This window comes from Mustela putorius, unplaced genomic scaffold, assembly GCF_011764305.1.
Source record: "Mustela putorius furo isolate JIRA1106 unplaced genomic scaffold, ASM1176430v1.1 tig00003858_pilon_pilon_pilon, whole genome shotgun sequence".
Taxonomy (NCBI): Eukaryota; Metazoa; Chordata; class Mammalia; order Carnivora; family Mustelidae; genus Mustela; species Mustela putorius.
Genome location: NW_025422010.1, coordinates 31,691,886 through 31,716,781, shown reverse-complemented (window position 1 = coordinate 31,716,781; position 24,896 = coordinate 31,691,886). Strand labels below are relative to the sequence as shown.

General features: G+C 40.0%; 1 protein-coding gene across 5 annotated transcripts in view; it reads right to left on the bottom strand.

Moving 5' to 3' along the window:
- Window positions 1-446: 446 nt before the first annotated feature.
- The window catches only part of KIAA1328 (KIAA1328 ortholog), a 322,870-nt gene continuing 298,420 nt past the window's right edge, over window positions 447-24,896 (bottom strand). For all 5 annotated transcript variants that reach the window (XM_045065526.1, XM_045065527.1, XM_004752260.3 and 2 more), the window contains one exon: window positions 447-6,731. In XM_045065526.1, coding sequence (XP_044921461.1) covers window positions 6,521-6,731 — 211 coding nt within the window. In that variant the 3' untranslated portion in view covers window positions 447-6,520. The remainder of the gene's footprint in view (window positions 6,732-24,896) is intronic.

Genomic DNA, 24,896 nt, shown 5'->3' with positions numbered 1-24,896 from the left:
GAATCCTCTGGTCTGGTGAGTGTCCAGGTGAGGAGTGAGGAGGGAGATGGATGATGAGAGGGCGGCTCTCTACCCAAACTGATGGTTTTGGAAGACCAGGGGACTTTTCCTTTTTGCGACAGCCCACTCCAACACTCCCCCTCCCACCGTGGGGGACAGAAGTACCTGGGCCCCTCACCCATTTCCCTGCTCTTTTCCGAAGCTCAGCTGGGAGATGTGGGGGTTGCCCCCTTCGCCAGGCACCCCTCTGCGGTGGGTAACTGCTCCTGAGACCCTTCTGACACTCCTTGCTACTTGACATTTTCCCCAACACAGTAAATCTCCTTCTATCACTCTCCAAGTTGATATAGTAAGTTGTGTCATTTTGAGAAGAAATACATAATGGTATATTAGAGGAATCATGGATCTCCTCATTCATGCTTAGAAAAAATTTATTACAATGTAAGAAAGTCTGAATAGCATGAATTTATTATAATGATTTAACACTTCTGCACTTGAGTTAAAAATGCCTCTCCATAAATAACTGTCCCTGGAAAACATAGCAAATTTACACAGTTTACCGTTTCCCAATGTTATATAAATCCAACAAGCTTAAATCACCTCCAGCTGGGAGAAGGCTGAAAACCAGAGCTGTGGAGTTCATAGGGTCTCCGGTGGAAGCGGCAAAAAGCAGGACAGCTGAGCTTCCCTTCCTCTGGCTCCTCATCTCAGCAGTGGGGAACAGAAGGACCAAGAGCAGGGAACAGCACGGGGTGTAAGTGCAGCACAGGTGAGGGACCCTGGACCTTGGACATCCTGGTCAGGGGGTCAGGGCATTGTCTGTGCGGTGGTACGAGGAAGGGACCAGCCCAGCTGCCAGTGCCCACCCCGTCTGGGCCCTGGCCTTCCGGCCAAGCACCTCTTCTCTCACAAACCCCAATGATGCTCTTTACTCCTGGGTCTTCTGGTCCCTCCACATCCCATGGACCCCTCTCTGGCTCTCCCGGACCTAGGCATCCTTGCATGGACAGTTTTGTCTTACCATTCTGTCTTTCCTCTGGGCTAGATCAGCATCCCAGGAGCCAACTTGTAAGGTAGGAATGACCACCCCCTTTACACAAATAATTTTATAAATTGTTCTATGTGAGGCTTAGAGAGTATAATTTGTAAAGCTTAGCTTTATAATACAGTTTGAATTTATAAAGTATAACCTGTCTAAATGTGTGCAACTCACAGTGGTAAGGCCGAGTTGTTTCTAAGGTCAGTATTTGTCACCTTTGGACACTTCCCATTCTAACAGGGGGACAAACAATACAGCCCAGTTTGAGGTGGGATAGGACAGAAGGCTTTTGGAGCATAATTGGAGTCAGGAGAAAATAATCTGTAAGGGTGCCTGGGGGGAATCAGGAAAATGTGGAAGTAGTGACATCTGAGCTAGGTCTGGAAAGATTCATCCATGATAGAGAGATGCGGACAAGTGGCCAACAGCTGTAAGTTGCACAGGTGAACAGAGCAGAGAAAGGAGGGCGATGAGGTGGGAAAAGGGACACGGGGTCAGATGCTGAGTCCTGCTATGTCACTCTAAAGGGCATGCTCCTTGCCCTGTGGAGTCCTTTGGATTTTTAACCAAGAAAGTTACAAATCTTAGGGTTCTGGAAAGAAAATGCAAATCAGTGTGGGAATGAGGAGGGAACAATGGAGGTGTTCCCAAGCCCCTTAGTACAGTCTTTACTTTCTCCGTGAGAGAGGGGCAAGCAGCCTGGCATAGTCCAGAGTAGTGGACTTTGGCAGCACAGATCTGTTTAATGGCTTCCTTCCTTCCTGCTCTCCTTCTTTTTCACCGATGCACTTACCTGTCCATCTAACTGATAACGATGAGAGCCTACAGTGTGTCAGGAACCGTGCTAAGTTCTTGGGAGTTGAGTGACGGCTAAGACCAACATCTTATTCTGGCCACCATGGGCCTGCCGTCTAACAGGCGTCTAACAGGCGTTTCTAGCCCAGTAAGTGTGGTGATGAAGGAGGTCACAAGGTCAGGAGGATATCACAGTGCCTTCAGGAACTATGGCAGTTCAAAGTGGTTGAGCACAGAAGGCAACAGAAACAGTGGGAAAATGAAGGGGCTGGAGGTCTACAGTGGGCCAAACCATGAAGATCCTCATGCATTACGCTTGTAACGCCAAGCTCCTCCTTAAGCACAATAAGAAACTAAGTACTATCCAACACTTTTAAGCCAGGGTACGACCTGGCAAGATGACCCTGGTAGCTTCCTGGAGAATTGTAACAAGTATCCTTATGAATGCTTATTTATCTGTGCTGAGCACTTATTTATCTGTGCTCAGTTCACTGCATTCCACAACAACCCCTGGAGGAAGGTTCTGCTATGGTCCTCATTAAAAGATAAGAGTGAGGCAAAGGGTAAAGTCAAACTTGTTCAAGGATGAATCCGGCCATCCAGCAGGAAGACCAATGCAGAGACTGTTGTGCTAGAGAAGCACCAGCAGAAATAGAGCGAAGGGGTGGGTTGAGAAACGGGAGGTGGACTTGATACTACTTGGGAGTTTGACTAGGAGGAGTGGGGGGAGGGAATAATGATCCTCTCCCCTCAGATTCCGAGTTGGAATTCTATTCTTTACCAGCTGATGACCTTAGTTAGGTTTTGTTATGCCTCATTTTCATTACTGGTACATAAGATAACCTTGAAAACTTAGGTGTCCATAGATGTATCCCTGTCTTCATTCCATGAAGGACTTGAGGTGGCTGATGCTGATAAGAAACACATATCCAAATAATCTCTTTAAAGTATGATTCTTGGGGTGCCTGGGTGGCTTGGTTGGTTAGGGTCTGCCTTTGGCTCAGGTCATGTTCCCAGCATCCTGGGATCAAGCCCCGTGTGGGGCTCCCTGCTTAGCAGGGAGTCTGCTCCTGCCTCTCCCTCTGCCTCCCCCTTCATACTCTCTCTCTTCCATGTAAATGGATTAACTTCTTCTTCTTTTTTTTTTTTTTTTTAAAGTATGGCTCTCCTTAGCATTGAATAAGATGGTGCACAGGGCTTGGAGCTGGTTAAGTGATGACTGTGTTCTCACCACCTCTGTTCCCCAGGTTGACCGGGGAAACAAGGACAGAAGGTCTCAGGCTGTTGACTGAATTTACCAGTATGATTTCAAAACTGGGCATTTCAGGCACACAAGCCCTTGCCTAATATCTCTTAGCACCTAAAGCCCACTGAAGGGACCATATTTCCTGTCTCACAGGTGCACGCAGATCGAAACTTCCATTCCAGCAACCACAGAACTAGAGGAGGCTTAGTGTCCATGTCATGTGAGTGAGGCAGAGTCAGCCAGGAAAACCTGGTTGGCAAACCAGGCAGATCGTTTTCTTTCTGTTAACCCAAGCTCCTGCTGTTTTAACACATACTGAAGAGAATAACATGTTGATAACCTGGGGCTCTGCTCTTGCTTTCAGGCTCTGCCCCATGGATCTGATGAAGGGTGTTGGACAATTTGATATCAAAACCAGGTGGGGAAAATATCCATGGAGATAATTTATTAACTTAAAATCTCATATTTATATAAACAGTTACCCACATTAAAAATGATACTCTCCAAGGTGAGGATAAGGCATGCACTGAGAGGGGTCTACCATAGCCTCCATCCACCTCACTAATGACCATGGACTTCCTCCAGCTTCTCTCCTTTCCACCGGTCCCTTCTCAGAGTCTCTGGCCATGGTGCTGGGAGCAGGGCCAAGTGAAAACAGTGGCTCTGAGGGAGGAGAGACTACCTCCTTTCCCCAAGACATTTGGGGTTTTCTAGTTAAGTCCTCACCATGCAGGTCCAGTCTGGATGACACAAGTGTACCTATGGGAAGGATGACTGTCAGCAAAGCTTTTCCTTGATTGACCTTAGTTTCCTAAATCAAGCACTTTGGGCCCCTGTAGGAGCTTCAACGGACCTACTTTGGCCTGTCCCATTTTGCAAATATTGACAGGTTTTTCTCTCACAGAGTGGTGGGCAGCAGGGTGGGCAGTGTGGCGGCATTATCTGCAGCACCCCTAATATGTGTCTAGTCTTGCTCTGAGGAAGCAGCAGAGGCAACCAGTCATTGTTGCGAGCACTTTACCAGGAAGAAAGGCTGACTACTCTGTGTCATACCCTCTCTCTGTAGGATATCTGCAATTAGGTCAAGCTTCTGGGCTCCACAACAGCCTCAAGGCTCTACAACCACCTTTTCATATATATAGGTATCTCAAAGTCAGACAAATGAAGATGTTAACATACGCCATTCAGTTCATAAGGAAGACATTGGATTAGACACAAATTCACATCCTATTGCCCTGACACACAAGAAATGCCTATAGGATAGAGAAAGGCAACTGGTGTGGGGACGGAGCATATGAAAAATATGTTTGACACTCTGCTGAAAATCCATCTTTGCTCTTCCAAACTGCTCATGCAGGGGGAGAAGCAATTAAACTCCAATCTGTGGCATGTGACCACCACCGCCCCCTGCCAAATTCCCTTAGTTTATGTCTCATTTAGCATTCTTCTAAAGGCAAACAAGCTTCTTAAAGAAAGCATAATCCTTTTCTTAGTCTTTCTGGCACCCTCTTATTCTAGAGATCTGTAAAGACACTGGCAACAAATGCGGTGTGTGCTTATGGCTGATCCAAGGGAACTGGATGTACTTAAGGTGCTCTTGACATATGGGGCAAGTAAAAGATAGTTCTAGAAACCTAAATTTGAGAAAATGGCTGAAGGCTCTCAGTTTTTTCTCCCCAGTTTGCCACACCAAAGTAAACACAATTTTCCAAATGCTTTCTGGATGGGATGAAATTGACTCAGTTCCTGTCAAGGGGTGAACTTTAAAAGGATACTTTAATCTGCAGTGTTTTTTCAACTTTTCAACTGGATGCCTAAAACTAGTCAATCCTGACCTCAGATGAAGGACTGGTGTTGGTAGATCCCATTCTTCTCTTCAAAGAGCAAAAAGACCCAAGTGGAGGAAGGCGGAGTAGAGGGGGTAACACATCAGGCAGAAGAGACATGAGATTTCAATCCATCCACATAAAGAATCTGTTTAACAAGGTTTTTGTAGGCTGAGATAATCTAGTTTTGATAAAGACTTTAGGGAAGCCCTGTAGGCTCACTAATGCAGTTTACCCTGGGTGGTCTGACCTTGGCTACCAATGCTGACTGACAGACTCTTGGTCCCACTTCAAGCCTGGGGTTGGGTGAAATGGAGAGAGAAACAGAACAGATCAAATAAGGTCACCAAGTAGACACATCTGGGGACACACCTTCCTTGCTTCCAGTGACTGGAAGTCATCAACTCAGGGGCTCTACCAGGTTCATCATGCTGCCTAGGGGCATGAGAACCCACTGGAGCCCACTGTAAGCTGAAGGACCCATCTTAAGAGCTCTGCCAAATAGAAGAAGAGAGAGAATGAGGTTGCAAGTGTACTTTTTCGACAGGTCTTTTCTGGGTCAAAGGGAGGAGTGGAAAAGATAGGGAGATTCTGCTTGGGAGTGGAGGAGAAGAATGTGGCAAGTAGAGATGTTTCTTTGGAGTCACGGGACAATAGCCTGAGCAGAGCACATCAAAGGCGCGATCAAGCTAGGGCCTTTGATCCTCATGAGGTAAGAGGGAGAACCAGGGAAGGCCTCTCAGCCTGTGGCAGCTGATGCTCCTCTCTCCAGTGGCATCTTCCCTGGAGACAGCCATGGGCAGCTCACAAATACAGACATTTAGGTCAGTAAAAAGTACTGAACTATTGCTTTTATTTATCCCGGGAAATGGGTGGATGGCAGGAAAAGCATGTCAGGCCTGTGTCTCCATTTTATTTCCCGAGGGCAGTCACTCTATGTTGTGACTTAATGCTGGTTTCCAAGGATTGGTTGGGGCCCTCCCTCTAGCCCACTGTGCCCTTTGGTTACGGCTGATGATTACTGGAACTGACTCGCAATTGGTTGTGGGTGTTGCTTGTGATGGTAGGGACACCAACTCCAACTTCGGAATTAAATGACTACACGTATACAGAGGTAGGCAATGAGGGAACAGAGGTAAAGGTGAGGTGGAGAAGTAAAGGGAGTGTCTTTCTGAAACTGCTTATGTTGCAAAGGGGCTACTTTTAAATCAGAGGGATTTTTCTGTGAAAAGGTCTTCCTTGTGCACGAAAGAGAACCAACCTTTTCCCACTAAGTATTGAGAAGGAAACACTCTGGAAATGAGGCTGAATATGTTAAGTCCTTTGCATGTAGAAAGGGTCCTATGTTAATTTTCTGATCTCTGCTTGGCACAGAAAAGATACTGCCCTCCCCCACTCTGCCCTTAATGTGTCACCTACTGAGGGGTCTGATCAAAACCACTCTGGGTTTGTAACATGATTTCTATGTTCAACACATAACAGGATGTTAGTGAGAGAGGCCCCTGTGAAAGGAGAGACGCGGTTAGTTTGCGATCAAATAATTTAAAATCCTAGATCAGGATATAAAGAAGCCCACACATTTCAGATGGAAATTTTGTAGCATGTGTTTCAACGTCAAATGAAAAAGATATCTTCCAGAATTTGATTCTCCTCCAGGTCTTCGGGGGTCCTGCCTGTCCCCATCTTGTTCCAGGTTGATTTTCGAGGACTGAGTCGGCGATTACTGTGAATCCAGGCCCCAGCTTCTCTGGAGGAATGGGGTTGAGGTTTGGGAGCAGATTTTGGACTCAGAGATTGAACCAAATCCAGCAGAGAGGTCTCATACCTGCAACACACACAACCCACACAGAAAATGATCAGACCAGTGGAACATTAGAATCCAAGAAGCCTACAGAGATGCGCTGCCGGGAGCAAGAATCCAATCACTGATCACATCACATGTGAGAGGGTCTACAGGAGGAACTTCAGGGAGAGTAAATAGCAGATGGCCCCCACTGCCTGCCTGTAAGCTGTTCTCTTCTGCTGATCACCAACATTCTTTTCTCAGCTATGAAGAGAGACTGTGGAGTAGGCAAAGGAATGGTGATAACAGTAACAACGGCAGGAGTAGCATTTACTGTAGGCTTATTAAGTGTCAGGCACGATTCTTAATGCTTGACATGTATTCAACCTTCCCTCTGAACAACCCTATGAAGCAGATACTTTACTAAGTCTGATCTCTAGTATGTACACGAGGAAACCAAGGCTCAGGGAAGGAATTCATCCAATATGAAGCCATTATATGGCACATCCAGGATTTGGACCCAGGTAGTTTGTTTCCAGTGCTCTCATTCAGGACATTAAAGCTTCCTGGTTCAAATCTCTGCTCTACCATTTGCAGGCTGTGTGATCCTGGGAAAGTTCTTCAACCTCTCAGTTCAGATTCTCATTCATAAGGGGCTAAGAGAACTCCTGTTAGGATTAAATGAATAGGTTGGTATATATTAACACATTAAATACTCAATAAATGTTAGTTCCATCCTGCTGTCTTACTCCCATTCTCTCTAGAATCTTGGGAAAAGAAACTCTTATCTGAATCTATGAAGAGCTCCCTCCAAAGAAAAGACTGCCTTGGTGTCCAGCATTTTCGTCAAAAAGGGTAGGCCAGGGGCGCCTGGGTGTCTCAGTGGGTTAAGCCACTGCCTTCGGCTTGGGTCATGATCTCAGGATCCTGAGATCGAGCCACGCATTGGGCTCCTTGCTCAGTGGGGAGCCTGCTTCTCTCTCTGCCTCTGCCTGCCTCTCTGCCTGCTTGTGCTCTCTCTGTCAAATAAATAAATAAATAAATAAATAAATAAATAAATAAAATCTTTAAAAAAAAAAAAAAAGGATAGGCTACCAAAAACAAGAGAAAGAAAGAGAAATTAAGGAGTTGATCCCATTTACAACCGCACCCAAAATCATTAGATACCTAAGAATAAACCTAACCAAAGAGGCAAAGAATCTGCATTCAGAAAACTAAAAAGTACTCATGAAACAAATTGAGGAAGACACAAAGAAATGGAAAAACGTTCCATGCTCATGGATTGGAAGAACAAATATTGTGAAAATGTCTATGCTACCTAGAGCAATCTACACATTTAATGCAATTCCTATCAAAATACCATCAACTTTTTTCAAAGAAGTGGAACAAATAATCCTAAAATTTATACGCAACCAGAAAAGACCCCGAATAGTCAGAGGAATGTTGAAAAAGAAAACCAAAGTTGGCATCATCACAATACCAGAAGCTCTATTTCAAAGCTAAAATCATCAAGATAGTATGGTACTGGCACCAAAACAGACACATAGATCAATGGAATAGAATAGAGACCCCAGAAATGGACCCTCAACTCTATGGTCAACTAATCTTCAACAAAGCAGGAAAGAATGTCCAGTGGAAAAAAGATAGACTCTTCAACAAATGGTGTTGGGAAAATTGGACAGCCACGTGTAGAAGAATGAAAGTGGGCCATTTCCTAATATCACAGACACAAATAGAATCAAAATGGATGAAAGACCTAAAAGTGAGACAGGTATCCATCAAAATCCTTGAGGAGAACACTGGCAGCAACATCTTAAACTTCAACTCAGCAAGTTCTTCCTACAAACATCATCAAAGACATGGGAAACAAGGGTAAAAATGAACTATTGGGACGTCATCAAGATCAAAAGCTTTTGCACAGCAAAGGAAAAAGTCAGCAAAATCAAAAGACAACTGACAGAATGGGAGAAGATATTTGTAAATGACCTATCAGATAAAGGGTTAGTATCCAAAATCTATAAAGAATTATCAAACCCAAAGAACAAATAATCCAATCAAGAAATGAGGAAAAGATATGAACAGACATTTCTGCAAAGAAGATACCCAAATGGCCAACAGACACATGAAAAAGTACTCAACATTAGTCAGGATCAGGGAAATACAAATCTAAACCACAGGGAGATACCACCTCACACCAGTCAGAATGGCTAAAATTAACCAGTCAGGAAACAACAGGTGTTGGTGAGGATGTGGAGAAAGCGGAACCCTCCTATACTGTTGATGGGAATGCAAGTTGGTGTAGCCACTCTGGAAAACACTATGGAGGTTCCTCAAAAAGTGGAAAATAGAGCTATCCTATGACCCAGCAATCACACTACTAGGTATTTACCCTAAAGATACAAATGTAGTGATTCCAAGGGGCACGTGCACCCAAATGTTTAAAGCAGCAATGTCCACAATAGCCAAACTATGGAAAGAGCCAAATGTCCATCAACAGATGAATGGATAAAAAAGGTGTGGTGTATATACACAGTGGAATACTATGCTACCATCACCCCCCCCCCCAAATCCTGTCATTTGCAAGTATGTGGATGAACTAGAGGGTATTATGCAAAGCGAAATAAGTCAATCAGAGAAAGACAATTACCATATGATTTCTCTGATATGAGGAATTTGAGAGTCAGGGAGTGGGGTTATGGTGGGAAGGGAGGGAAAAATGAAACAAGATGGGACTGGGGAGGGAGACAAACCATAAGAGACTCTTAATCTCAGGAAACTAACTGAAGGTTACTGGAGGGGGTAGGAATAGGGTGGCTGGGTTATGGACACTGGGGAGAGTATGTGCTATGGTGAGTGCTATGAATTGTGTAAGACTGATTATAATACATTATATTATACAAATGTAATGTGTATTATATATATTATATTAATGTATAATAATAATTATGTTACAAACAATACATTGTATATTAATAAAAAATTGTTATAAAAGTTAAAAAAAAGGGAGTAGGCTTAGAGAAGCAGAGACATTGATACTACTAGCGGCCAATAACACCCTCAACCATAGCCCATTTCCATGTATTCCCACTAGAGAAAGCCAAAGGCATAAATGTATCTGCCTCCATACTCATTCATACACAGGGCCAGGTAATTTCTACAGATAGATCATGAAGCCTTGAGCAGTCGCACATGACCCTGGACTTGGCTTAATGATCTATTATGGTCTTGAAACTCTTGATTTTATCTTTGACCTTGTGTTTTACAAATGAAGTCTGATGGGACATGAGAGCAGGTATGTGAACGGAGGAGATAAGCGAGGTACGCACATGCGGGTTCAGGCCTACAGGCACAGTGGGCAATAGGCAGTGTGTTTGCCTGCTTGCCTGCCTGGGGTGCACATTCCTGCCCAAAGCAGCCTGGGGTGCTGCAGGGCTCTGAGGGAGTGGCTGGGGTTGGGACCTGAGCATTCTGGTGATGGCGATGGCAATGGTGGCAGCAGGAGAAGCAGCAGTTGTGGTAGCACTTGCTGGCTTGCCTATCTTTTCCTGGAACCCATCCCCAAGGCAAGATATTAGCTCTCCGGCCTGAACACAGGGAGGAGAATGGTAGCGTTTAGGCAATATACATCAGTGAAATATTATAAAATAAAAGCATACACATGGATGTTGCAATAAAGCATACTGAAGAGATATAAGAATTCTTCAAAGAGTTTAGAATCAGGTTTTAAAACCTGCTGCATTGGGGTGCCCAGGGCTCACTTGGTTCAGTGTCATACTCTTGATTTCAGCTTGGGTTATGATCTCAGGGTCCTGCGATCGAGCCCCTGAGTTAGGCTCCGGGCTGGGCATGGAGCTTGCTTAGGATTCTCTCTCTCCCTCTGCCCATTGCGCCCTGCCCCTTCACCCCACTTACATATGTGCTCTTGCTCTAAAACAAAACAAAACAAACCCAGAACCCTTCCCCGCTCAAAACCCAGCTGCACCATTGCTAAGTAAATACCCAAGGGTTTAGAAATTAAATGTAAAAATTGTTGCATCTGATGGATAAAACTCTTATTTTCACATGTAGCTTCAAATGAACCAATTAATGAGGATGACAATTTTAAAATTAGTTTTTCTTTGTCATGGAAGATACGGTTATAGAAAGCGTAGGTAGGTGTTCTGAATTATATACAAATCATTAAGTAATTTTTGGTTTCTTATAGAACCTCTACAAGTTATGGGACATACCAGAGAAAAACAGCACTGAACTTATATTCAAAGTTAGATTTTCTGACATACATAAAACTAATGTGCATAAAGAGTTGTACCTTTTTAGAAAAATTGTTCTGTGTCATCAGCTCAAGAGAAACTAGAATTTATATTTTGAAATCATTTATCAGAAATCTATCCTAGTGTTGCCAAGCCTATCAAATATTCCCAACAGCTCCAGTATCAGTTGTATCAGCAGAAAGATTCTTTTCAAAATTAAAAATTACCAAATATTATGTGTAATCTTTCATTTGCCAAGAGTGACTGATTTGCTTTTAATTGTATCATTTAAAATAAAGTTGCTAAATGTATCAATTTTGATGATCTAATAAATGAATTTAAAGAAAAGTGGGCCAGAAAAATCTTATGATCAGTCATTATCATATTAATACGGTATTATTTATTATATAAAGTTATGACCTCAAAAATAGAAATTTTTATCTATCTGTAGGTTTATGCTATTACTCATGTATCACCATTATTGGTCACGGCTATATAAATTTATAGAGGATAAAGTTTTGTATTTTGTTACCTTTAACAGCACATTTTCTTCCTACTTTTTTTTTTTTTAAGATTTTATTTATTTGTTTGACAGACAGAGATCACAAGTAGGCAGAGAGGCAGACAGAGAGAGGGGGAAACAGGCTCCCTGCTTGGGCTAGATCCCAAGACCCTGAGATCATGACCTGAGCAGAAGGCAGAGGCTTAACTCTCTGAGCCACCCAGGTGCCCCTCTTCCTACTTTTTTTTTCATCCTTTTTGAACAAGGGTTTCCACATTTTCATTTTACACTGGTCTCTTAAGTTATATAGCTAGCCTGCCGTCAAGTCCCAGGCAAGATCAGACTAACATCTCAGGCACGGAAATGTCAAATTTTCTGTGGCACGAAAACTGTAAATTGAAATTCTTTTGAGCAGAATTTTTTGGGGCAGATTTTATTCTCACAGCATTAAGGCACTATTTCAATGTAATTATCTCTGCCATTCAAAACAATGGTTTCTATGTTCAACCGAAACATCTTCATTTAAGGTGTAAACCAAGAGTTGGGTACTGTTTCCAAGGAAGTTTCTTTATCAGAGACAGACCTTCTTCATGCTCAAGGAATAGGCTTTTTTTGAGTCTTCGTTGGAAACATGTGGCAATCTTGTGGTAATATTCATCTCTTTATACAGACTGTCAAAACTTTTTTTAAAAGTTAGAAACAATGGAGAGGTATATTTTTCTATTACAATTTCGTGCTTAAAACAGCTAGGGAGAGATACTCTGAGGAAATAAATGAGCTGTTCTCTCTGTTAAAAAAAATAGAGCCCAAATAATGGGGATCAGAAAGTATGCCAGAAATCAATCTTTCAGAGGTATAAGCCAAAAGCTAAAAAAATAGAGAGTAATGAGAGGGATTTGTGTTTAAAGACTGATTTAGTAGGTACCAACTTATTTGATCATTTGAAAAAAAAGTTGTGGGGTTCAAATTCTTTCACAGTACTCTTACATACAATATAGTAGAAAAGATCTTTTCAATATGGAAGGAGTGACCCACAAAACCACAGAGAGTTAGACCTGATGTATTAGGATAAGTTAGTTTATGTGGCAGAACAAATTATCGTCAAACTCCAATGGCTTCATAGAACTCAAATATATGTCATGTTTATTTTATAGGCTCCAAATAGTTCCAGGCAGAGTGGCTCCACTCTCTAATGGCTACATCATGTGGAACACGTAAGCTTCTCTATTGTTTTGGCAGGGCAGGGAAACTGAAGAATTGTGCATAGGTTTCCAGCCTGGAAGTGACACACTACTTCTCCTTCTATCTGAGCGGCCAGAACCAGTCATGTAGCTCCAGAAGGAGAGGAGAACTGGGTATCGGCAAACACTGAGTAATGCTTAGTCATGGAGGACCGGGTCTTGGACAGAATTTGAAATAATTCTCTTATTTTACTGATGAGGAACCTGAGGTCCAGAGAGCTATAAGTGAACTGATTAGTGTCAAACAGCAAGTCAGGGGGCAGAGCCAAGTGGTTTTACTCTAGGCACTGTGACTTCCTGGACTTGGGTATCTTCAGTCTTTCCACCAAGATAAATTAGATGTGTAACTAAAGGAAAAGTAAAAGAAGAAAATGGCTGCTGTTTCCAATTGCATTTTATTTTATTTTTTTTTAAAGAGAGAGTGTGTGCATGCACAAGTGGGTAGGGGGAGGGATGGAGGGAGAGGGAGAGAAAGAATCTTAAGCAGGTCCAGAGCCTGACTTGGGGCTTGATACCTCGACCCTGAGATCATGATCTGACCAAAATCAAGAGTCGGACACTTAACCCCCTGAGCTATCCAGGTGCCCCTACATTTAATTTTAAAAGTATATAGTGTGACCAATTGTAACTCAGCATGAATATATCCACATTCTTAATCAACTGGGCTATCTTTTTGCCAATGATTTCATTTACCCTAAAGTACAAATGCTTATCTGCATGGTTCTGCTGTTATCACAAAAATTCTAGAAAATTCTAGAAGCCATCTTCCATCATGGACTACATTGTGGCAGAAGAACCAGAAAGTCTGTGGTAGACAAGGATCTCAGATTTCATGTCTCCCTTATGGCTAATTTCATTCAACAAGTATTTTAACAGTACTTTTGCTATCAGGAAAGACCAAATAATTTAGCAGATTAAAAAGCAAGAAAATAGCCAAGATTGCTTTAAAAACCAGAGCCTGAGAAATCACCCAATTTTACACTAGAATTATATATGCAATAAAGCAAAATAAAAAATGAATTCCTATGGCATTTTATACTAAATACCAGCAAAGAGCAGTGTTTATCAAATTGTGTTCTGTGAGCAGTGTGTCTTAGTTTGCTGAGGTGGTATGTGTCAGGAGGTTAGTTTTAAAGTTGATTAACTTGGCCTGACAGATGGGAGTTTGGCATTTAAACAATTTAAAGGGATAGGCAACTTATTCACAATCTATCAAATACCATCCCTATGGTATGTACTCTACTTGAGCCATAGGCATTGGCCTATCTTACATCTGTACCTCACAGAGCCAGTACTCCCGAGTTACCTGGGCACACAGGCTGACTTACAAGCTTCTTTAGAGAGGCGATAAGCAGAGGGCTTATTTGCTTTATTCTGCCAGTCCCATCCAGGAAGCAACTTGGAGTAGGCTTTACTGGCATTAATTCTGTTCTCCTAGAGCTCTTGCTCCAGTTTTGGTTGCCTCTGACCTAGCATGACACTGAGACAAAACCCAGGGGAGGATGCGGTCTCTGGAGCTTTCCCCTCACATTCCCTTTTATATCTTTTGGGATTTCAGATCTCTCCTGAATACCCTTCTCTTCTCTTGCCTTTTAAATGATGGCATGTCCCAGGGCTCAATCCTCAGCTCTCATATCTTAGGCAATTCCATTCATTCACATGATTTTTAATAATATCAGTATGTCCTAAACATATAGCTCCAATGTGAAGCTTGTTTCCAAGTTCCAGACTCATCCCCAACCTGCTGCCTGATCTCTCCACTTGGATGTGTAATAGGCATTTCTAATGATCCTAAACAGAAGTCATTCCCCCCCCACCCCCTTGAAATCCTGCTCGTCTCCATCAATCCAGCTATCTCTGGGCCTGAGCACATGATCTTTTAGGGTGCTCTGCTGTCAGACCTTGCTTGCTCCCTCTGTTCGTTAATGCCACCTCCTTAAAAAGGCCTTCCCTAAAGGCTCTCTCTGAAACAGCCATCATGCCACAGCCGCTTTACCTTATTATGGTGTTTTATTTTCTTTATATCACTCAATACTACCTAAAATACATGATTTATTGCCTCTTTCAATAGTAATAGACTCCATGAGGATGGGGTCATTATTGTGTTAATTGATACTATCTCCAGTGCCAAGAATGGTATCTGACACAAGGCAGGTGTTAAATATTTGTTGAAAAAAATGAATGGTCCAATGGCTTAGATTTTAGTACCTTCCTTCATAAGCAGCTTTTAAAAAATTTTGGACAGCTAGTCTTTTAAAAAATCACAATACGGGGTATCTGGGTTGCTCAGTTGGCTAAGTGGCCAGCTCTTGGTTTCGGCTCAGGTCGTGATCTCAGGGTCCTGGGATACAGCCCCATGTCAGGGTCTGTACTCGGTGGGGAGTCTGCCTGAGATTCTCTCTCTCCCTCTGCCCCTCTCCCCACTCTTTTTCTAAAATAAGTAAATAAATCTTCAAATGATGCCTCTACCAAAAAAAAAAAAATCACAATATATTTCACACATTCTGAAAAGTACTACCCATCCACATATTCTTGTTCTTATTTTACAAAAAAGGATACTACACATATGGTTTGTATAAACTAACTTCATTTTATATACTGGGACTATTTTTTCCTTATCAATTTTTTACAACACCATTTTTAATGAAGAGCACTTAGGTTAGGTCCAAGGTCCTTTGAGATGAAATCAACTATGTCTCTTATTCCTTCTCTCAACAGGTCAATGCCTGAAGGAATTCCCCACTACAATCCATCACAGATTAGCAAAATACTGCTATCTCTGTTATATTCTGTACTTCCTCCTTCTTTATTCCCATCCCTTCCCATACCTTCCAACACTTCTGGAACTTTGCTTCATGTCATACTTGGCTATATTTTGTACCCCTCTTAAGAGTTCTTCCTTAATCTCCTCTTTTTCCTGAAACCTGGCTCTTTGCTAAGGTCAGTGCTTTCCCTACATTATTCTCAGTAGGCATTGTTTATACTCAACATACCCTATGTGTGTCATGGCCAAAGGTAGTATTGGAATCGTCACTGCTTCTATTATTGCTTGTTGATAACTATTCTCCCAGTACCACATTCAACTTTTATCAGTCTGAGTATCCTGTCGTCTGCTCTACCACTCTCAACCTCTCTTCATCTGTATCATCTATTTACCCACTCGCTTTCAATCACTGAAGATGTTAACACTTGATTCAGTCTTCTCCTTCAATTTAACTTTTGCCGTCATCCTTGCTAATGTTAACATCACGTGAATGACACTGGACCAACACCCCGACTTCTTAGTTCCTTGACATCTCAGGTCAAAGACTTTCTCAGCAAGACTTTCTCGTCATATGCTGGAAGGTGTCATCAATTAAAATGGCATCTTTTTTGAATTCAGTAATTCAAATGTTCTACTACTTTCTGATGCCCACATGCTACCTTCAAACTTGCTTTTTTAACTATTTCCACTATCTCTATTGGCTCATCAGACCATTAATTCAAAAAACCATTGTTCTAAGGACTAAGAATAAAGTGAACAAATTTGTTAAAATCTCTGTCCTGGTGGGACCATTAATATCATTAATATCATATTTCTTCCCTTTATCCCTCCCTTACTCATCTTGAATTTGATGGTCTGGCATTCCAATCACTCATTTAACAATGCTCTTAATAATGTGTCCACAGTCTTTCTGTCCTCGCCCTTAAATCTGGCAAAAACATAATACTGCATGAACCTAAACATCTGTCTTTTCTGTGAGTTATAGTTGGGCAACTTAGTGTAAATAAAACAATGTTCAAAGAAACAAGCAAACAAAGAGCAGATCCAATATAAATTCATTGCCACTAACCTTAAATGGGTGCTACATATGTTCTGACAAAGCTACTGTATTTCTCTAATCAGCTGTTGTGTTCTCCTCATTTCCCCTTCTCACTACTTTCTTAAACAGATGGCCTTGCTTCCCACTTCAGAGAAAAACAGAGGTCATTAAAGAGAAATTGTCTTTACTCTATCAAGTTTACAACTCTTTCAGCACTCATCATTTCCTCCTTTCACACTGAAGGAAGTGATCCTTCTTTCAGACAAGACTAACCACTCCATTTATGTTTCTTAGGGGCATTTATCCACTCTAGAATCTTTAATCTTCACCTGCTCACTGGTTAATCAAGAGCACTTAAGAAGACCTCCCCTTTCATAACCAAACCATTTCTCAATTTATTACAATCTGACTTTCATCTTCTACCACACCACTAAAATTGAAATCACCAAATTCACCAATGACCTCCATATTGTTAAATCAAATACATTTTTTGTAGCACTTATTTTACATAATGTCTCTGCACCATCCAGTGTGGCTGACTGCTTCTTTATAAACTTCAAACTCTTTTATTGAAATAAAAATACACACAGAAATGCACCTATTTAAAGTATGTAGTTCAGTGGTTTCTAGTTTATTAAGAATTAGGCAACTAGGGGCACTTGGGTGGCTCAGTGGGTTAGAGCCTCTGCCTTTGGCTTAGGTCATGATCTCAGGGTCCTGGGATTGAGCCCTGCATCAGGCTCTATGCTTAGCAGGGAACCTGCTTCCCCCCCCGCCCCTCTCTGCCTGCCTCTCTGCCTACTTGTGATCTCTGTCAAATAAAATCTTAAAAAAAAAAAATTAGGCAACTATCTCACAATTTAATTTGAGAACATTTTCATCTCCCCCTGGCCCCTAAAGAAACCTTGTTACCTATTAGCAGTCACTCTCTATTCCTACCCCCTCTCCCAGACCTAAACAACCACTATCTATCTCCATAAATTTGCCTGGATATTTCATATAAATAAAACCATACAATATATAGCTTTTTGTGACTGGCTTTTTCATTTAGCAAATGTTTTCAAGGTTCGACCATGTTATACCATGTATCATTACTCCACTCCTCTTTGTTGCCAAATAATATTCCAGTTTGGATAGACCACATTTTGTTTATCCATGCATCACATGACAGACACTGGGCTGTTTCCACCCTTGGTTAGTGTGAACAGTGCCTCAATAAACAGTTATGTACAAATTTTGGCATGGACATATGTTTTCATTTCTCTTGGGTAGATAAATAGGAGTGGGGTTACAAACTCTATGTTTAACCTTTTAAGGAATTGTCAGACTGTTTCCCAAGCTGGATGCACCACTCCATACCAATATGTGGAGGTCTTTTTTCTGAGACTGTTAAGCTTCTTCAGAGAAGAATCTTTCAATATTCTACATGGTAATGAGATGTGGTCTACTTCTGGGCCAGGGAAAGAAGCCAAGCCTTCCATTTGTAGACTTTGAATTTATCCTATTTTCAGCCCAATCTGATTAACCTCACCTTAAAAAGTATAACATTCTGTAATGTCTCTTCTCTGTTGAATTTTCTAGATAGAGTTAGTCTCCAGTCTTCTGCTTGGGACTAAGACTCCATACATGGCACTGTGGCAGTGGCACTGTGTTTTCTCAATTCTCACTTCACATGTGCATTCCATAATATTTTTAGTTCTACTTCACATCACTACTTTCCATTGTTCATGTTGCTTCTAATTCCCAAAACTTCCCAAAGTTCTGTGAGATCCATCTTTTTTTGTGTGAATACCTTTCTCAGTGCTTTCTATGTGGTAGCTTCCTCTGTTCTATTTAGTAAGTTACTAATCTTCCATTCATTTTCCATTTTCCACAAATGTATATAAATCTCTGGTATACTGATGAATCTTCTGATATACTTATTCTTGTGAACTCCCTCCTTTTAAGCACTCACTTATTGTCATCGTATTGGTGTTTTAGGAAATAGATAAATATAAGTTCTCAAATTATCTTAGCTAGGGAATGTATTTTCAGAGAGGTTACATAAATTTCTTTTAGGTTTGCTTGTTTATTAACTTATTCAAAAATTTACTTCTTAAAAAATTCTCTTTTAGGTTTGTTATTAGGAGGGATCCCCTAATTTTTTCATTGCTCGTATGAATGAATCCTCCTTCCCCACTGTATCTTTCAAATAGCTAATGCTGGTACAGAGATTTAGAGTAATTAAGTTTTATACAATATTGAAATCTTAATTTCTTTACATTATTTTTTCAATTGATTCTTATGGGTTTTATGGGTGAGCAATTACACTGAATATAAATAATGATAGGGTTTATGTGTTTTCTATTATTTGCATTATTTTTTCTTATATTATTGTATTGGCTAACAATTCCAGGGAAATGCTAAAACTATAGTTTTTTTTTTTAAGGTTTTATTTATTTGAGAGAGAGAGTGAGTGAGACAGAGAGAGAGACAGCAAGCACATGAATAAGGGCAGAGGAAGAAGAAGCAGCAGACTTTCCTGCTGAGCAGGGAGCCCGATATGGCAATATGGAGCTCAATTCCAGGACCCCGGGATCATGACCTGAGCCAAAGGCAGACCCTTAACCAACAGAGCCACTGAAGCAGATTTAAAAGGAATTATCTATTGTTTAACTTAAATATTTGCCATCCAGATTTTCTTTATTATGTTAAGTATTTCCTCTTTTGGCTTAAAAAAATTAAGAATGAAAAATTAATGTTAACAAGTAACTTTTCAGTATATATGGAGATGATAATATGCTTTTACTTCTTTGATATATTGCTAAGGAATATTCTGTTTTTGGCTTCTGAAATAGGAACCACATTCAAGATCCTACAATATATTCTCCTTGGTTATGTAGTATTCTTCTTCTTCTTTTTTTTTTTTTTTAAGATTTTTATTTATTTATTTGACAGACAGAGATCACAAGTAGGCAGAGGCAGGCAGAGAGAGAGAGAGGGAAGCAGGCTCCCTGCTGAACAGAGAGCCTGATGCGGGGCTTGATTCCAGGACCCTGAGATTATGACCTGAGCCGAAGGCAGAGGCTTAACCCACTGAGCCACCCAGGCGCCCCGGTTATGTAGTATTATTCTTTACACATACTATTAAATTAGATTCCTTACAATTATTTAGGGGTTTTAAAATGCTGTATTTATAGGGAATATTTGTTTATAGTCCTTTTTATGGTTCTTTTTTTCCCTATATATTATCCTTACCTGGGTGGGAAAAAGGAATGGTATCAATTCAAGAAAGAATGGCTTTATAAAGAAAGTAGAAGGATCACCAATGACCATACTGGGCCAGGAGTCCTCACCTAGGTCTTCTTAGGAATCCTAAAATAGTTCTTCTCAAAAGTTCTCTAATTGCTAAAGCAAACCTAGGCTGCTATTCAGGTTTCTGAAGCACTTACAGAAGATACAGCATATTTTATAAGTGCTTCACAATCACTTGTCAAGCATCAATAAAAAGGCTAGTAAGAATAAGGGGGTGGTCTTGAACCTGCCTATGAAACAGCAGACCCCATAGGAGAACTACTCATATAGATCGAGAGAAAATCAAGTATGTGCAGACATAGGATTTAGGGTACTACTCAGAACCTTACCTTTCTGTCTCTTGTTTTCCATTCAACACAGGTGCTATTACAACAGGACTTCGCTAACTCTAATTTAACATATTTATTCCTGAAGTGATTATAAGCCACAGAATGAATACTATGTAAAGTCAGTTCACCTTGAAAGGAGGCTAAAGAATTTACCAGAGTCTATGAGTATATGGAAGATTCCCCAATCAAGAACAATTTTTAAAAATATTTTATTTATTTGAGAGAGAGAGAGAGAAACAAAGTGAGAATGTGCAGGACCATACAACCAGAGGGAGGGGCAAAGAGAGAGGGACAAGCAGACTCCCCGCTGAGTGGGGAGCCCAGTTCGGGGCTCCAATCCCAGGACCCTGAGATCATGACCAGAGGCTAAGTCAGATGAACTGACTGAACTACCCATGTACCCCTCAAGAACAATTTTAATATAACATATTAGAAGGCACAGCTAACAGAGTAAAATCTCTTACTTATGTTATTATAATTTGTATTTTTCTGTAATCTTTACCTTTTCATCTAAGACTTAGTTTCTTATACAGAACTAGAGGAGCTACAATTACGAAGAAGAAAACAAAGTTGGAAGGCTTATATAACACGGTTTTAATACTTACTGTAAAGCTACATTAATCAAGACAATGTGGTACTAGTAAAGGGTAGACAGATCAATAGAAAAAATAAGAGTCCAGAAAACGCCAACACAAATATGATCAACTGAAGTTTTTACAGATGAGAAGTTAATATAGTGGAGAAAGATAAACTTTTCAACAAATAGTGTTGCGACAATTGGACATACATATACACAAAGCAGAAGATGAAGGACGAGGAGGAAGGAGGGAAGAGGATGTAGGAGGAGGAGGGAAGAGGGAGGAGGAGGAGGAGGAGGAGGAGGAGGAGAAGAAAAAGAGGAGGAGGAAGAAGAATCATTTCAGTATAAACCTCCCACGTTATACAAAAATTAACTTTACATTCACCAAGACAGACCACATTCCGGGCTAGAACACACACCTTAAAAAACTGAAAAGAATAAAAATCATAAAATGTCTATTCTCAGATTACAGTGGAGTTAAAGTAGAAATTAAAAATGGAAAGATAATTGAAAAATCCCAAAGAACAGAGAGATTAAATAATATACTTCTAAATAAAATGTAAATCAAAGAATAAATCTCAAAATAAACCAAAAAATATTTTTAACTGAATAAAAATGAAAACACAACTTAACAAAGTTTGTGAGATACAGCAAAACAGTGCTTAAAGGGAAATTTATAGCAGTAAATGTATATATTAGGAAAAAAAGAAAAGAAATCTAAAATCAATCACCTGACTGTCTACCTTATGAAACTAGAAGAAGAAAAGCGAACTACATCTGAAGGAAGCAGAAGAAAATAAACAACAAGGAGAGCAGAAATCAATGCAATTGAAAACAAGAAATCAACAGAAAATCAAGGAAATCAAAAGCTAGTTCTTTAAAAAGATTGATAAAATTGATCAGCCTTTAGCCAGGCTAACTAAGAAAAAAAAAGGGATGACAGATATTACTAATACTAGAAATACAAGAGGAGATATTGCTATAGAGCCCATGAACATTAAAAGGTTAATCAAAGAATACTATGAACAACTCTATGCCTACAAATGTGATGACACAGATGAAATGAACGAATTCTCTGAAAGGCACAATGTGCCAAAAATTGCTCAAGAAAAAATAGATAATCTGACTAGACCTGTATCTATTAAAGACATTGAACTGCTAATTAATAACCTTCTAAAACAAAAAGCTCCAGAGCCAGACAGGTTCACTGGTAAATTCCACCAAACATTTAATGAAGAAATTAATACCAATTCTCTTTCAGAGAATTCTTCCTAACACATGCTATGAGCCCAGCATTACCCTAACACCAAAACTAGACAAAGACACTACCAAACAACTATACATCACTATCTTTCATAAACATGGATGCAGAAATTCTCAACCAAGTGGGATTTATCCCAGATAGGCAAGGTTAATTCAACATTTGAAAAATCAATTAATGTAATCTATCACATCCACAGACTGAAAAAGAAAAACACATGATCACACCAATAGCTGTAAGAAAAAGTAGTTGACATATCTAAAACCCATTAATGATGAAAATGCTTAGTAAATAAAGGGGACTTCTTCAACTTGATAAAGAATATCTATTAAAAAAACCCCCAAACCAAAAAAACAAAAAAAAATCAAAATCCCAAAGCTAACATTATACTTAACAAGTTGAGAAAATTGCAGCTTTCCCACTAAGTTCAGCAATGAGACGTGGATATATTTTGCCACTTCTTTTCAACATCATACTGGAAAAACTAGCTGCTGTAATAAGACAAAAAGAGGAAATAAAAGCTGAGAAGAAGGAAATAAAACTGTTTTTGTTCACAGATGACATGACTGTCTATGTAGAGAATACAAAAGAATAAACAAAAACTCCTGCAACTAGTAAGTGATTATAGTCAAGGTTATAGGATACAAGGTTCATATATAAAAGTCAATCACTATACACCAGCAATGAACAAGTACAATTTGAAATGAAAAAATACAATACTATTTACAATAGCATCCTCCAAAATCAAATACTTAGAAATCTGACTAAATATGTACAAGATCCACATGAGGAAACCTAGAAAACTCTGATGAACAAAATCAAAGAACTAAATAAATGAAGAAATATTTGAGATTCACAAACAGGAAGACTCAATATTGTCAAGATGTCAGTTCTTTGCAGCTTGATCTATAGATTCAATGTAATTAGTCCCAATGAAAATCCCAGCATGCTGTTTCGTGGATATTAACAGACTGATACTAAAGTTTATATGGGGAGAAAAAAGATGAAGAATAACCAACATAATACTGAAGAACGAAGTTGGAGAACTGACACTATCTAACTTCAAGACTTACTAATAAAGCTACAGTAATCAAGACAGTGTGGTATTGATAAAAATAACAGCCAAATAGATCAATGTAATACAACAGAGAGCCTAGAAATAGACTCACTTAAGTTTAATCAACTGACATTTTGACAAAAGAACAAAGATAATACACTGGAGCAAAGACAACCTTTTCAACAAATATTCAAAGATAGGCTGGGACAAATGGACATCCATATGTAAGATAATAAGTCTGAACACAGACATTTCACCTTTCACACAAATTAACTAAAAATGGGCTATAGACCTAAATGTAAAATGCAAAACTAGAAAATCCCAGAAGACAGAAGAAAAGCTAGATGACCTTGGGTATGGTGATTACTATATACAACACCAAAGGCAGTAGCCATAAAGGGAATAATAGATATGGTGGGACTTCATTAAAATTAAAAACTTTGCAGCAATTTCTTGCTTGACACATCTCCAAAGGCAAGGAAAACAAAAGCAAAAATGAACTATTGGGACTTCATCAAGATAAAAAGTTTGTGCACAGCAAAGGAAATAGTCAACAAAACTAAAAGGCAACTTACAGAAAGGGAGAAGATAGTAGTAAATGTCTTATCAGATTAAGGAATACTATCTAAAAATCTATAAAGAACTTAATCAAACAACACCCTAAAAACAAAAAAATCCATTCAAGAAATGGGCAGAAGACTTGAACACACAGTTCTCCCAGGAAGAGTTACAGATGGCCAACAGATACATGAAAAAATGTTCAAAATCACTCAGCATCTGGGAAATACAAATCAAAACCACATGAGATCCTGCCTCACACCTGTCAGAATGGCTAAAATTAACAAGTCAGGAAACAACAGATGTTGGTGAGGATGCAAAGAAATGGGAACCCTTTTACACTATTGGTGGGAATGCAAACTGGTATAGCCACGCTGGAAGAGAGCATGAGATTACTCAGAAAGTTAAAAACAGAACTACCCAACGACCTAGCAATTATATTACTAGGTATTTATCCAAAGGCTACAAACAGTGAATCGAAGGGGCACATGCACCCCAATGTTTATAGCAACAATATCCACAATGCCAAAATATGGAAAATGCCCAGATTTCCATCAATAGACAAATGGATAAAGAAGAAGTGGTGTGTTTGTATAAAATTTTACTAATTTTACTAATATAAATTTTACTAATTTTTAAATATAATTTTACTCATTTTACTAGTACCACACACACAATGGAATATTACTCAGCCATCAAAAGAATGAAATCTTGCCATTTGTAATGATGTGGTGGAACTAGAGGGTATTATGCTAAATGAGTAAGTCAGTCAGAGAAAGACAAATACCATGACTTCATTCATATGGGGAATGTAAGAAACAAACAGATAAACATAGGAAAAGGGAAAAAAAAATAAGATAAAAACAGAGAGGGAGGGACGCCTGGGTGGCTCAGTTGGTTAAGCAGCTGACTTCGGCTCAGGTCATGATCCCAGCGTCCTGGGATCGAGTCCCACATCGGGCTCCTTGCTCAGCAGGGAGCCTGCTTCTCCCTCTGCCTCTGCCTGCCATTCTGTCTGCCTGTGCTCACTCTCTCTCCCTCTGATAAATAAATAAAAATCTTTAAAAAAAAAAAATTTAAAAAAAATAAAAAAAACAAAAAACAAAAAAACAGAGAGGGAGGCAAACCATAAGAGACACTGAACTCTAGGAAACAAACTGAGGGTTGCTGGAGGGGTGGTGGGTGGGGGATGGGATAAGGCATTATCAGTGATGGGCATTAAGGAGGGCACTTGATATCATGAGCACTAGGTGTTATATGCAACTGACGAAGCACACATTCTACCCATGAAATGAATAATATACTATATGTGAACTAAACTGAATTCACATC